Source organism: Ursus americanus, chromosome 22 (assembly GCF_024610735.1).
Source record: "Ursus americanus isolate L20-20 chromosome 22, mUrsAme1.1.p, whole genome shotgun sequence".
NCBI classification, from domain to species: domain Eukaryota; kingdom Metazoa; phylum Chordata; class Mammalia; order Carnivora; family Ursidae; genus Ursus; species Ursus americanus.
The window spans coordinates 21,550,482-21,564,596 of record NC_142148.1 but is presented as its reverse complement, the minus strand read 5'-3'; the positions used below and the strand labels follow the sequence as shown (position 1 = coordinate 21,564,596).

The following is a 14,115-nucleotide window of genomic DNA, read 5'->3' as shown; positions in this document are numbered from 1 at the left end:
AACCGCAGGCCGACGTAGGTCGCAGTTCCTTCTCCTGTGCTTTTGTAGCACTTGGAACACCCCGCCACTAAAGCAGCAGCCCGGTTTGTTAAAATTTAGCTTTGCCCTTTGGGACGAGAAGTGCATCCTGCCATCTGTATATACCCCCTGCACCTGGGTGCTCCAGATCCTCTAGGGGGGTGTAGGGAAAGTGATCTTGGTGGGGTGTCTTGCTAAACATCAGTAGCCTAATCACAGCTCTTTGGCTGCTGCTTTGCTTGAATCTTCCACTCTAGTTTTTCTTCAGATGGTGCCAGTGCCTCTCCACACTGGGTTTCGTATAGCAGAGTTTGCTCTGGTTCTGAGCCCCCTATGAGTTGTGAAGCTGTTTGCTCAGCACAGAGCCCAAAGAGCCGAAGGAGAGGCCGCCAGCTCTTTCCTTGGGGATTTATTCAACTGCAAGGCCGTCTGTTTCCCTTCCCTACCACCATGATTCACCCAGTTGCCTAGACTCAGTGACAGGCAGTGCTGCTGAATATAATTCTGCCAATAGGTGGCTGTATATTCAAAAGTAGGAGGTAATAATATCCTAACAAACTCTGGTAATAAATCTTTTACATTTCCGTTTTGTTGTTGTTTTTTAAGTAAAACAGAACACCCCTATTCAATCTGACATAATTGAGGCCATTGTCACAAAATAGTTATTATGAGATGGGAGAGAAGGCTATTAAATTACTTGATAGCTATCTTTATGCCTTTTTAATTCGTCTTCTTTGCGCTTGATTTGAGGCTGTCACACCTTGATAGTGCATTTTAGCAAAATGCCAAAGCCGTCCTTCAGTTATTTGCCCAGCCTTCTATCTCTATTCCTCGATCCTGACTTAGACTATAAACTAGTGGATTTGGCAAGGATTTCCTTAAGCATTACATTCAAGCTTATCAAATATTTGGAAGTCTTATGGCTATGTTTGCATAGCCTTGGGTTTTTATTATTTGCACATTAAAACTTAGATTTTAGAGAAAAAATTTCCCATGAATGGTCTTTCAGAATGTTTTCTGCCTCTTGGAATTTTACATTTATTTTAATCTAGTTTTTTAAAAGTTCTTGTTTATTGTGTTGGCTAGCTCCTCTTTGTGAAAATACTTACAAGGCACGCATAGAATTCAAACACTAGGGGCGCCTGGGTAGCGCAGTCGTTAAGCGTCTGCCTTGGGCTCAGGGCGTGATCCCGGCGTTCTGGGATTGAGCCCCACATCGGGCTCCTCCGCTATGGGCCTGCTTCTTCCTCTCCCACTCCCCCTGCTTGTGTTCTCTCTCTCGCTGGCTGTATCTCTGTCAAGTAAATAAATAAAATCTTTAAAAAAAAAAAAAAGAATTCAAACACTAAGAGTCAAGATGGACTCCAGGTTTGTGCTTCTATCAAACTCCAGGTCTCAGTAGCTTAGAACAGCAGAAGTTTCGGGGCATCTGGGTGGTTCAGTTGATACGCGTCTGCCTTCAGCTCAGGTCATGATCCCAGGGTTCTGAGATCGACCCCCGCTTTGGGCTCCCTGCTTTGTGGGGAGACTGCTTCTCCCTCTCACACTCCCCTGCTTGTGTTCCTTCTCTTGCTGTCTCTCTGTCAAATAAAGAAATAAAATCTTCAAAAAAAAAAAAAAAAAAGAACAGCAGAAGTTTCTTTTTTGTCCATGCTAAGTATCTTAGTGTGTCTGCTGGAGACTCAGCTTCGTGCTGTCCTTGCTCCAGGACCCAGGCTGAAGGAGCAAACCTCTCTCTGCACATTGTCTATATCCATGTCAGAGGAAAGGAGAAAATCACACACTGACTCTTAAAGCTTCCATTGAGGGGTCTCACATTTCGTTGGCCAGAAGCAAGTCACATGGCCACACCTGACTCTAGGGGGTCAGGGAATTACAACTCTACCACGTGCTCAGAAGTACCTGGTGAATGGTGCAAATGACGGCCATGGCGTCTTAGGTCTCTATGGGCAGACCTACAGTACTGCTTGGCATAGAGAGTTAAGTGTCGCTGGAAGCTGGATAGCAAGGTGCCTAAGAGCATGGGCACTGAGTCTGAGTGCCTGAGCTTGAATATTGGCACTGTGGCTTACTAGCCAGCTAAACCCGAGCGAGTGGCTTTATCTTCTTAATCTTTAATTTCCTCATCTGAAATAGCAGTACCTTAGAGAGTTGTGAGGATTAAATGAAATCATTCTTAAAAAGTCCATGTCTTTCACGTAGCAAACAGTAGCCATCCTTAGAATTGAGTACTTGTTGATTTGAATTATTTGAAGGTTACTGCTCTCAGGTTTTCCCCCTTATTTATTTTAAAGGGCATATGAAAAAAATCTATTTTTTTCCCCTCTTTTAGTATATACCATCCAACCAAAGCCAAAGAAGGGAAGGAAGGATAAGAATCAAGGAGTTGCTTTTAAGCCTTGTTGATAGGAGAGGTGGAAATCCACCTGGCGGAGTTAGCTTTACTAAAATCATTGAAGACTCCCATCCTAGGATCATCTTTGTGAGGAAAATTTGGATATGCCTGTTAATTCCTGGTGATTTTCTTATATGTCTCTAGCTCCGAGTCAAGATCTCCACTGAAGTTGGCATCACAAATGTTGATCTCTCCACTGTGGACAAGGATCAGAGCATTGCACCCAAAACCACCCGGTAGGTGGGGTGCCTTCTCCGCCCAGGGGGAGCCCAGGCTTGTGCTGAGAGGAGCACGCCCAGGCACTGAGCCCCTGTGGATGCTGTTTCTGTGTCAGCAGCGACCCAGCTTGCACCCTCAATTAAAGAGGCTCCAGTTTTGCTGGCATGGTGCCAAGCAGCATCCTGGCAGATTTGGGGGTTGTCTATACAGGTGGTCCATCCGCAATGGAATAGAACATCGGAGTCCAAGTCACCTATGCTACCAAGCACATTGTTTAGTTCAGATGGCATTTTTTAAAAAAGAAAAGACTTTGTCAACGAAGGAAGCAGTGTGTTTATATTTTGGTATAATCTCTTTATCTTCATAGTCCTGAATCTGCTTTTAGTGGCCTCATGACAACTCTCTTTGGCCCACAGTGGGTCTGAAATTGGTTGGAGGCTTCAGGTCCTTACAGTTGAGATGGCAGATACCTAGTACTGGGGCTGTGAATTCCTTTCTCAAGTTTGTGGAAGGCATCACTAATCAGTCATAGCATTTGCTCCTGCTGAACTTGGAATCTTTTTTAACACAAACTTCTAGGTAACCATTGGCAGTTGATCAGAGGGGGCCAGAACACTGTATGAAGCCTGTTTGTCAGCCCTCTCCCAGATCCTTGTTTTTGGGGGACCCATCTAGACCCCTGGTTTACTTCGGACCCCAGCTTTACTCAACTAGGTGGCTATGGCTCTAGAAAAGGAAAGTGAACCCTCAAGGCCATTATGAAGACCAGAGATGTTAGCCAGAGCCTAGAAGCTAAGCATTCACTCCTTTTAAGTCCTATGAAAGGGGCCGGGCTTCCTTCCTGTGGCTTATTTTCAGGGACATTGGAGATGAGAGCACTGTTGAGAATTCACTGAAGTAATGTCTGTGAGGGTGCTTTGCAAAGTTTAATCCTCTGTAAGGATGAAGAGTTGGTGTTACTCATAAGTAAATATAAAGCCTAAGTGTAAAATATAGCCAGGTGTGAGCTCTATAACCGTTTGGCTTGTTTTTCCCCCTGGCCATCTTACCTTGCCATCCCCAAGAGATAGCTGTGAAAAGAACGGCTTTTTCATCAAGTCTGCCTTTTGAGAAAATGACTCTTTAAAACCCATTTTCAGGCAGGAAAATACATTGAAACCGTGTCCAGGAAAAAAATACAGCATAAAAAAAAAAGAAAAAGGGATAAGTGCCCTTCTTTGCTTTGTGTCTCCTACCCCCTTATCTCCCAGCCTCACTCACACAGAACTGCCGGCATCAGTGCCATGATGATTTCTCCTGGCTGTCTTGCCCACCCAGCTCTCCGCTGCCCTGGTGTGCGTGCGCCCCACTGGTGCCTGACGTGGTGGCACTGACATCCTTAGGTCCTTGAAGTGAAAGCCTGGAGTGTCTATACACAGCATTTCCCCAGAGCCCGAGGAGAGTTTATACTGTGCTTTTCTCATCCTGGCTCTCTCAGTGCGGTTTGCCCTCTGGCCACAGACAACTGCTCTCCTTGTGTCCATCCACAGCGGGAAAGCGTACCAGTGGGAGAGGGAGGATTAGGCAATGAAGTGCAGTTTGTCTTCTTTATTCTGTTCTCAGAGATCTGCAGATCCTCTCTGAAGACTTGCTGTATACATGTGTCTTTCAGGGTGACCTACCCAGCGAAAGCCAAGGGCACATTCATCGCAGACAGCCACCAGAACTTCGCTTTGTTCTTCCAGCTGGTAGATGTGAACACCGGTGCTGAACTCACCCCTCACCAGGTCAGGAAAAATCCCAAGCTCCTCTCTTGGTCTGCAACATTAACATATGCCCGAGTTGTTGGTGTGGTGTATATCGAGTCCAGATTCCTGCATTCGGGTCTTCACTGCGGACCCTGATGGTCCATCACATTCTCCCACATGACGCTGTCCCCTCATGTACTGGGCGTAACCCTGAACATGGAAGACGGTTCTTTTTTAAAAGATCAGCTGGTATCGAGAAGATATATTTAAGGCAGATTAGCACTTAACTGAGGCTTTTTTTTTTCCTGAGGAAAAAAAATAGATTAAAATAATTTTGAAAAAGGAAAACCTAGGCAGTAGGCCCCAAGCGTTCTGTTCTGACCACAGCAGAGTTTGTGGGAATCTGAAGCGCAGCCGTTTTTAACTTGTGCCTGCTTTGTATTATGAAAGCAACAGATTTCATTTTTGTTTTCCGTATATAAAATAATGATAATTATTATTTAAAAGGTTTTCAAATCATACCCTTTCCCCAGAGAATCTGATATGGCCCCTTGTCTTCTCAGATACCCACTTCTGTCATCCCCCCAGAATAACTGCTCTCAGCCCTTCCCCATCCATGGCAGTATTATAAAGGGAAATTCAGGTAAATACTTCGCTGAAAGACGGGAAAGAGCATGGGACTTGGTGGCCTTGGTTTAGGTGCTTTCTAGGGATACTTGAGCAAGAGCTAGCAGATTCGAATTCATGCCGAGAGATGGCTTCAGAGTAGGTGACTGAAGTGAGTGGATTTACTTGGAAACCTTTTCACTTTCTGTTTCTTGTAGCTACACATGTGCCCAGGCCCCAGAGTGGCTGCCCCCAGGACCACCACCCTGGCACTTCTCTGCTCCTCTCTTCTCTACCCTCAGCTCCAGAGAGCTCAGTCAGGGCACTTAGCCATGGCTCACTGACTCAAAGCACTTCAACCTCTTAGCATTTCCCAGCTCCTTTTCAGAATGATGCTTGCCAGCAAAACAGCATAAGGGAAGAAAGAATGTGAAGAGAAGAAATGACGAGACTAAATTGGTGGGATTAGGGCTAGGACAGGGAGAGTGAGTGAGGAAGTGTGACTTTAACTGAATACTTGTCTCACCCAAGATTCTACTTTGGAACCATGGCCTAGAGACCTCCCAGGTAGAGCTGGTATTTTGCAGGTGAGCCTGGCTGCCTCCTGCCCTTGGCTTTGGCGGGAGGAAGATCAGGCATCCGGGCTCCTAAATCCCATTCTTGGCCAAGACTGCCGTAGTCAGGATGCTTCACATCTCTGGGCCCTTTCCCTCAATACTCTGATGGTCGTTCTTTGTTGCCCAGGTGTAAGAGTAACAAATGAGATTTTCATTTTCCCCCCGTGGACCCAGCGCTGCATTGTGTGACCACAGCCACTCATTTAATCGTCATGCCTTATGATCTGTTAAATGGAACCAATCTACCTGTCTTGTTCCATTCTTTATTTTGGAACACCCGAGAGAAAAGCTCTGCGTGGATGTTAAATTTTGCTGTAATTCTGATATGCAGAAGCCCTACTTTCCCGTGCCACTGGCGGGATAAGGTGATTAGACTTGTACCGTCGCACTGACGAGCATCTCAGCTACTGTTTGTTGACTAGCTAGTATTAGCGTTATACCAGGCCTGGCACTAAATGCTTTGCCTTCGTCATTGTGAATCTTGACACAGATACACCAGCATCTTTCTCTCGTAAGGGTGAAGAGCTCAGGGCCCGAGGAGGTTGGGTAACATGCTCGCCTATTAAGTCGTGGAACCAAATCAGCCTGTCTTCAGAGCCTGGGCTCTCTCTGTGACGCCGGGCTGCTCTGCTCAGTTAGAACTCTGTCTGGCTATCAATCCCCAAGCCTCTTCCACTAAATCTTTAGCTGGAGGCACTAGGAAATTGAAAATGGGCCTCTTACAGTTCCACCTCATTTCCCTTCTTTTCACCCTCTGGTGAAGAAGTTAATTGGGCAGCAAAGTGGCCAAAAGGCTAGCAGGAAGAAGAAATTGCAGCCGCAGCAAAGAGCTTAAATCATCCACAAACTGGGCATTCAGCCTCCAAGTAGTTGAGAATTGGCCGGACCCCTAAGTTAAATTTCTTATACTAACCAAAAGTGAGCTCTGCTCTCTGAGCTGGTAGCGAGAGTGGGACGGCCACTCCGTCCTCTCGCTTGCGCAGGTCTGGCAGGTCCCAGAGCTCCCACTGTGACCAAAGAGCCAACAGTCTGTTGCCTTGTTGATTCAGTGTTGGGCACAGAAGGAGTTTTGAAATGATCAGATCAAAGATTGTAGTACTGTTCCATCCAGACATTTGTCCGACTCCATAACCAGAAGACTGGCCAGGAAGTGGTGTTTGTTGCTGAGCCGGACAGCAAGAACGTGTACAAGTTTGAACTGGATACTTCCGAGAGAAAGATCGAATTTGACTCTGCGTCCGGCACCTACACTCTCTATCTGATCATCGGAGATGCCACTTTGAAGAACCCAATCCTTTGGAATGTGGTATGTGCCCAAATGAGCCTTGACCTAGGCAAGAGTGGCTGTGCCACCGACAGGGACAGCTCTTTTTCCCCTAGCCTCGCCTGTGCAGGGCAATAAATAGGCCTGGGGAGGTGAGGGGCTGTGTGCTGTCTTCCACTAGGAATCTTAGGAATATGTACGTGGCCCGGCACCTAGCGCGTGCTTGATAAGTAGTGACAGAGTGAGTGAATGGAGCCAAAATTTGCCCTCGTGGGTCCTAGCGAATTTTTAGAAAAGTTACCCTTGAAGGAGGTTTTCATTTTATAGCAAAATGCTATGGGGGAATCCATAGATGTAAGAGATGAAGGCCCTGGTCTTTGAGATATGGTACAGCCTCAGGGTGGGGTGGGAGAGGGTAAGAGTTGAATTTTAATAACAATTCAGGATGACTTGGGATAGTGAGTTGTAGAATATGCAAGATGCTCATAAACTATTAACCAGCATTTGCCTGCTGTGTTATAGTTTACATAGTGCTTCTCACCTACATATCTCACCTTTGATCGGTGTGATGAGAGACGAACTTGAAAGACCACATTCGAGCTAGGGGTTGAAGAATTGCAGGGTTTATCAGAATAGTATCTGGGGGCTGTGGAATGATCGTTGGGGAACAGCCTGCAGAAGGTGCTTTCGGGGAGACCCGACTGGGTCCATTTTGCTGGAGTACCCGAGTCTGGTCAAGAGCAGGAGGCGTTTGGAAAGGTAGCAGAGGCCAAACTGCAGGCCTCGAATGGTGGTCACACCCTTTGCAAGACGAAGGGGCAGGTGCATTTCTTTGCGTTGTAGTCAAAGCTTTTTTTCTTCTCCTGGACTTTGGGTTGTTTTTTGTTACAAGAGCACATTTATTTTTTTTTTTTCCTGTGACTAAATCACACTTCCCAGGGACACCAAGCAGTTTCTGATTGCAACTGTAACAGCCTGAATACCAGCTGGGATTTTTGTATTAAGCTGCTCTGTGGGGCTCACCAGACCAGTAGAAAATTGGAACTCTTGCTCTAAAAAGCATTTTTAACAAATAGTTGTTTTGTTCTTGAAATTTTTACTGCCCCAATTTGTCAGCTAATGGATCAGAAGTGATTGGACTGCTTGGAGCTATTTTCAGTTATGGTCCTGGATGTGAGTGAGCGAATGCTACTCTGCTGACGAGTTTCAGCCCCTTCTCTGCACTGCGCCTTTAAAAACCACCCTTATTTTTTTAGGCTGACGTGGTCATCAAGTTCCCTGAAGAAGATGCTCCTTCGACTGTCCTGTCCAAGAACCTTTTCACCCCCAAACAGGAAATTCAGGTACAAGAAGCCTGAGGGCTCCTGCCCTAAACAAGGAGGGGAAACGTGAAACGGGCAGTAAACGCCTGGGCTGCGGCTCTGGCTTCTTTTCTGTAGCCTGTTCATACGATATTTTGTAGTGTGGGCTTCGCCACCCTGTGAATTAGGACAAATATCATTCGCGTCCAAGAGCTTGAAAAAACAGGCTCAGAGCCCAGTGTCCAGCTCCCCAAAAGTAGATAGTTGGTCACAAAAATCAGAGGCTGTTTTCCCTAAGCATCCAGAAGATTCAGCCTTAAGCTAGCTGCTTGAGAGCTACAGCACGGGTGGGTTTGGCTTTCTTCCTCTCTGCTCCTGCAGAAATCAGGGTTGTTGGGCCTTCTAGGTGGAAAACTCACTTGGGCAGGAGGACGGGGCTTTCCTCCCCCAGGCGATCCTCTCTCCAGAGATTGACCTGCCATGCACACAGTTAGCAATCTCTGCCCAGCTCACAGGACTGTTGTGAGGATCAAAATAGGTGACCAGAAAAGAAAGGAAAGGCTTTGAACAGTTTCTAAAACATTTTACAAAATAAACATAAAACAAAAGAAACTTAGTAATCTTTAAACAGTTTGAGCCACTGGTTAAGGAGACGGAGGTAGACGCACTCAGTGGACTGTTTTGTAGTCATGAGAAATGATCATACTGTAGTAACATGGAAACTGTTCATACCACACACGAGTTAATGTTGAAATGTTTCAGGAAGGCTACTTACTCCTTTGTCACTAATAAAAAAAAAAAAAAAGGACAAGGGCCCAAAGGGTGTCATAGTAGAATTCTTTTTTGAAATCCTCCTAATGTTGATACAGCATTGTTTAAGACTAAAACTTAGCAGTGAGATTGTAGAAGGTACGACCGTGATGATGAAGGGTGCTGACTGAGTTGTAGGGTGGAGGAGGCGGCAACACATGCCATAGACAGTGTTAGAGATCCCTTAATGGCAGCGGCAGCAAAGAGGAGCTGAGGCGAAAATTTGGGAACAGGACTCCCAGGTGGGGCTGCCTCATCATGGAGCTGGGTTGGCTGGACATTGACAAGGAAAGACAGACACGTGTTTATGCATTGGAAGAAAGTCTGAAAAAAAGTTAAATTTGCACGTGTTTGAGCTTACAAAGCATAGTCAGGTGCCCTATTACGTTTGGTCCTTACAGCCTCCTTACAAGCCTAATAGGATGGTCATCGCCCTCCAACCCCTAACTTTCCAGCTAGAAATTGAGGCAACGAGTTGGTAAATAAGGATGGTCATCACCCTCCCACTCCCCCACCCCCCCCGCCCCCTCCACCGCAGCTTTCTAGAAATTGAGGCAAAGAGTTGGTAAAGCAACTTGCCCCTTTACTTGAGCCCAGATAGAAGTCTCTGGACTCCCAGTCCATCATTGCTTTTGCTGGGTGGCCCTATCTAGATGAGCTTCCCAAAGATCTTCATGGAGAGTTTCTCAGAAAAAAATAAATACCAGAACAATGCTTGCCCAGCTTTCTGGTTTAATTCCAGAAATCAGGCAGAACAAGGAAGGGAGAATGTTTATTTAGGGCTTCCTTAGAGCCATGGGCTGGATTCAGAAGGGGTGAGTTATGGTTGAACCATCCACAGTGAGGCTCTTTTACATTGTAAAGGAGAGTGAGCTTACCCCCAGTTAGCTAACTTAAGTGGGACAGCAGCATATGATAGTGCCGCCCTAGGAACCCAGAAGCATTATGAAATCCAGAGTCTGGCCTCGGATGTCTGTTACCTAAACTATCCATATACCTAGGCACCCTCTTGTTGTTTTTTGGGGGGTTTTTTAGATTATTTGAGAGAAAGATTACGAGTGCGGGGAAGGGCAGAGGGACAAGCAGACTTCCCACTGAGTGGGGAACTGAACACAGGGCTTGATCCCAGGACCCTGAGATCATGACCTAAACTAAAGTCAAATGCTTGACCGACTGAGCCACCTGCCCCCCCCTCCCCCCCGCTGCCATCACCCTCTTTGACACTAGGCAAATGCCATGGGATGGGTTGTATTTTCTAACCTCTAAATGGCAATGAGTCTTTGAGGGAAAAAGAAGGTTGACCAAGTAGTGTAAGCTGGCACTGCTGTTTTTGGAAGAAGACCTCTGGGATTAGAAGCCAGCATTGAGAAGAGGCAAAAGGCCAAGTGTCCACTCATTGCCATGAGGGTTTGGCCTCTGGGAAGCATGTCTTCTTGAATGTCACTGGCATTTTGGTCCCTGGTATACACGGCAGCCCCTGCTGGAAAGGGCACATTCTTAAACATTCTTGGTATGTCTTCTTTCGGCAGCATCTGTTCCGAGAGCCTGAGAAGAGGCCTCCCACGGTGGTGTCCAATACATTCACCGCCCTGGTCCTCTCGCCCTTGCTCCTGCTTTTTGCTCTGGTGAGTAGCTGTAATTAGCATGGGCAGCGTGTGTCTGGCGCCAGACTCAGCAGATGGAGCTGTTCTAAAGGAGGCTTTGTGCTCTGGTGCTCTGGCCTCAGCACAGTTCCAAAGGGGTCCAGCAGCTGTGACCCGAACCGATGGTCAAAAAATTTTAGAATAACTAAAATTCCCCACTGTGGGGGAACAGCCAGATAAACTATCCAGTAACGAGGGGCATGAGAAAGTACCTAAGAGCCACCAAAAATGACCAAAGTACATGGACTGGGATGCTCTGTAGGAGGGTTCAGACGAGGTCAGGTGTGAAAAAAGCAAGGCCCAATGCTGATAGCTACCTAAAAACAGGGTACAGAGGGTGTGCATTTCAGCATTTGGAGCCTGAAACTGTAAACAACCCAAAGTCCTCATAAAAGCTAGTGTTAGATAAATTATGGTACATCATATAATGGGATAATATGCAGGTTTATTAAAAGAATGGATAGATTTATATGCCGATACGACATGATTGCGGTGATGTCTTACCGAGTGAAGCAGCTCAGGGGTAGCATAGTGTGTGTCTGTGATCCTCTTTGTGTAAAAACCTTAAAAAGGCCTTGTCTGTCAGTGTCGGCCACCTCCGACACTATAAAAGGAGTATACTCACCTTGAAGGAAGTATAAAGGAAGGAGATTTTTATACTTTAATGTACTGTTTGAATTTTCTTTTTATCAATTTTTTTCTTTGTGTCTCTTTTAAAATTATGAGGTGCATATCCTCAAAGGTCAGAGAATTTTGAGAACTGCATGGAAAACTCATTAGCTCTTATTTTTGGGAGGTTAGTTGCCTGTGTTCCTAATTCATTCATTGATTTCAGTAAAGGAATTATTGGTCAGTCTAAATCTGGAAGGCACGGCACGATCTTTCAGCAAACCAGCGTTGGGTAGGCACACCTGTTCTCATATTTGAGTGATCAGAATTCCAAAAGACACGGAACCCGGAGCAAGAGCGTGCACCCTGCCGGCTGCCAGGGGGTTATCTTACCCGTACTTAGAGGAATTAGGCTGAGTGCCAGGGACTTCATCATAAATGCGGTCTCTGACCTTTCGGCTTTGTGGTCTCACCTGCTTTAAAATAGAAGAGTTTGCTGTCATTAAAGAGGATGTTCAGGTTTGAGTTACCCAGGCACATTTGAAAGCAGGTGTCAGAATCCCTATCTAAAGAGGAAAGGGAACAATTTTTTCCTGAGGACTTATAATAGGGTGGTTGTCACTTGGAAAAATTTCCTGTCCTTCAAGTATGCATGAACTTTTAAGCCCTTGGGGCTGTTCATTGGATTAGCATTGACGTGGCATGTGTTGCCTTCCCTTTCAAGTTCTAATGTCTTTTTAATTTATTTCTCCGCATCGTTCAGTGGATCCGGATTGGTGCCAATGTCTCCAACTTCACTTTTGCTCCAAGCACGATCATCTTTCACCTGGGACATGCTGGTAAGCACCCCAGGCTGCTAATTCCATTCAACCTCCTCTGACATTTGCCTGCCCACGCGAAAGCCCTGTTAAGTAGACCCACAGCCTATTAACTATAATGACTTAATAGCATAACATTTCCCTCTTCCTCCTGGCCTTTTAGGACAGTTAATATGATGATAAACCTGTTTGGTCCATCAGCTTAGAACAGCTGTCATTATATTGGGTTTCATTGCGCTAGGCTGCTGTTGGCTGGCCATTTACCCCTACTTAATAGCCCTGTTCATTTCCAGAGATTACTCACTCATCGTATCTTTACATTGGGCCATCTTCCTGGATGAAGAGCATTAATGCAGTTTCCAAAGGTTATCTTTCCCCACCGTATCGATCTTCACGTTTGCTGGCGGCTGTGTCTGGACAGTAATAGAAAACAGTTTCTTCTACAATTGGACACACTGTTCTGCATTGTCCTCTTGAGAGCTCCGTACCAAAACATAACAAGACAGTAAATTCACAAATCAGCTAAGCATTTCAGAGACGTTTGACCCTGTTGGATCTGTGGTGCCTTGCATTTCACTGAGACTTCAGTATTCTTTTTTTTTTTTTTTTAAGATTTTATTTATTTACCAGAGAGAGAGAGAGCGCGCACACACATGTATAGGGGCAGAGCGAGAGGGAGAAGCGGACTCTCCTGTTGAGCAGGGAGCCTGACATGGGGCTGGATCCCAGGACCCTGGGCTTGATCCTAGGACCCTGGGATCATGACCTGAGCCAAAGGCAGACACTTAACCGACTGAGCTGCCCAGGCGCCCCGAGGCTGCAATACTCTTTTCTGATTTCGTTGACTTTCAGGAGTAACCCTCTGTGTGTGCATAGTGTGCGGAGTCTGTGGGGCTGCACAGATGAATCACTTGAAATTCTAGGCAAATGTGTGTCTGTGTTTTTCTGGGGAAAAAGGGAAGTCCATAACTTTGATCAGATACTCACAGTGGTCCATGACCTCAGAAATGGTTAAGAACCCCTACTGTAGTTCATCCGTCATCCTTCTGGGCAAAATTGACAGGATGACCTTTCTCCCCAGCCCAGTTACTGGATTTGAGTGATAGCCCTCCCAAGTCAGGCTGAGAACAAAACCTGAATATCAGTTTGTTTAGAGCCGTGACTTTTCTTACCCGAGTGCTTTTTGGGCATATTCCCTCATTCGATTTTCATCACAGCCCTGATGGGGGTGCCCAGTGCAGGAATTATGATCCCTGTTTGACAAGTGAGAGAATGTCAGCTCAGAGAAATGGAAGTGGCTGGGGAGGGCAGAGTCCGGACCAGAACCAAGGGCTCCCAGTGCCCAGACCTTTTTACTAACCCTTCCTCCCCAGTGCTCCTTGTGCCTTCTTAGTCACACTGACAAAATACCCTTAATCATTTTTTGTAATGGAAAGGAAATTATTCATTTGTTTAATCCTACATGCTTTCGTTCAGAATTTGAAAAGTAAAATGAATCCTGAATATAAAAGGACAGTCATGTTTTTAAAAAAAAATAACAACAACAAAACAAAAAATTAAAACCTACAATAAAACAGCTGTGAGCTGGAACATGGAACAAGATAGTTAAAGTAGCTGAGGTGCTGAGGTCTGATTTTTACCTCTGGATTTTTTGGTAGTCAAGGTAAGTATATTGAGTTATTCGTTTTCTGGCATCGGATAAAAGGAATAAAACCAGCTGGTCTAGAAATAGGGACTTCTTCAGAATCCAGCAGTTACTGTTCCTAACTGTCCTCTGCCCCAGGCCATTGTCACTGCTTCATTTAATTGGCTGTCATGACATCTGTTCCTGCAGCGATGCTGGGGCTCATGTATGTCTATTGGACCCAGCTCAACATGTTCCAGACCCTGAAGTACCTGGCCATCTTGGGCAGTGTGACGTTTCTGGCTGGCAATCGGATGCTGGCCCAGCAGGCAATCAAGAGGTAAGGCTGGGGATGGGCCAGGGACTCAGAGTGGGATTAGGAATATCTCCGTCAGCTCTCCTCACCCAGCTCTTTGAACAAGGGTTTGTGGCAGAATGATTTGGATCCTTGGGGGCAAGTGTGA

At 45.9% G+C, this 14,115-nt stretch overlaps 1 protein-coding gene across 2 annotated transcripts in view; it reads left to right on the top strand.

Moving 5' to 3' along the window:
- Positions 1-14,115, top strand: part of RPN2 (ribophorin II) — a 54,513-nt gene that overhangs the window by 35,466 nt on the left and 4,932 nt on the right. For both annotated transcript variants that reach the window (XM_045804577.2, XM_045804576.2), the window contains exons 10-16: positions 2,558-2,649; positions 4,284-4,398; positions 6,694-6,888; positions 8,103-8,189; positions 10,487-10,582; positions 11,973-12,048; positions 13,862-13,991. In XM_045804577.2, coding sequence (XP_045660533.2) covers positions 2,558-2,649; positions 4,284-4,398; positions 6,694-6,888; positions 8,103-8,189; positions 10,487-10,582; positions 11,973-12,048; positions 13,862-13,991 — 791 coding nt within the window. The remainder of the gene's footprint in view (positions 1-2,557; positions 2,650-4,283; positions 4,399-6,693; positions 6,889-8,102; positions 8,190-10,486; positions 10,583-11,972; positions 12,049-13,861; positions 13,992-14,115) is intronic.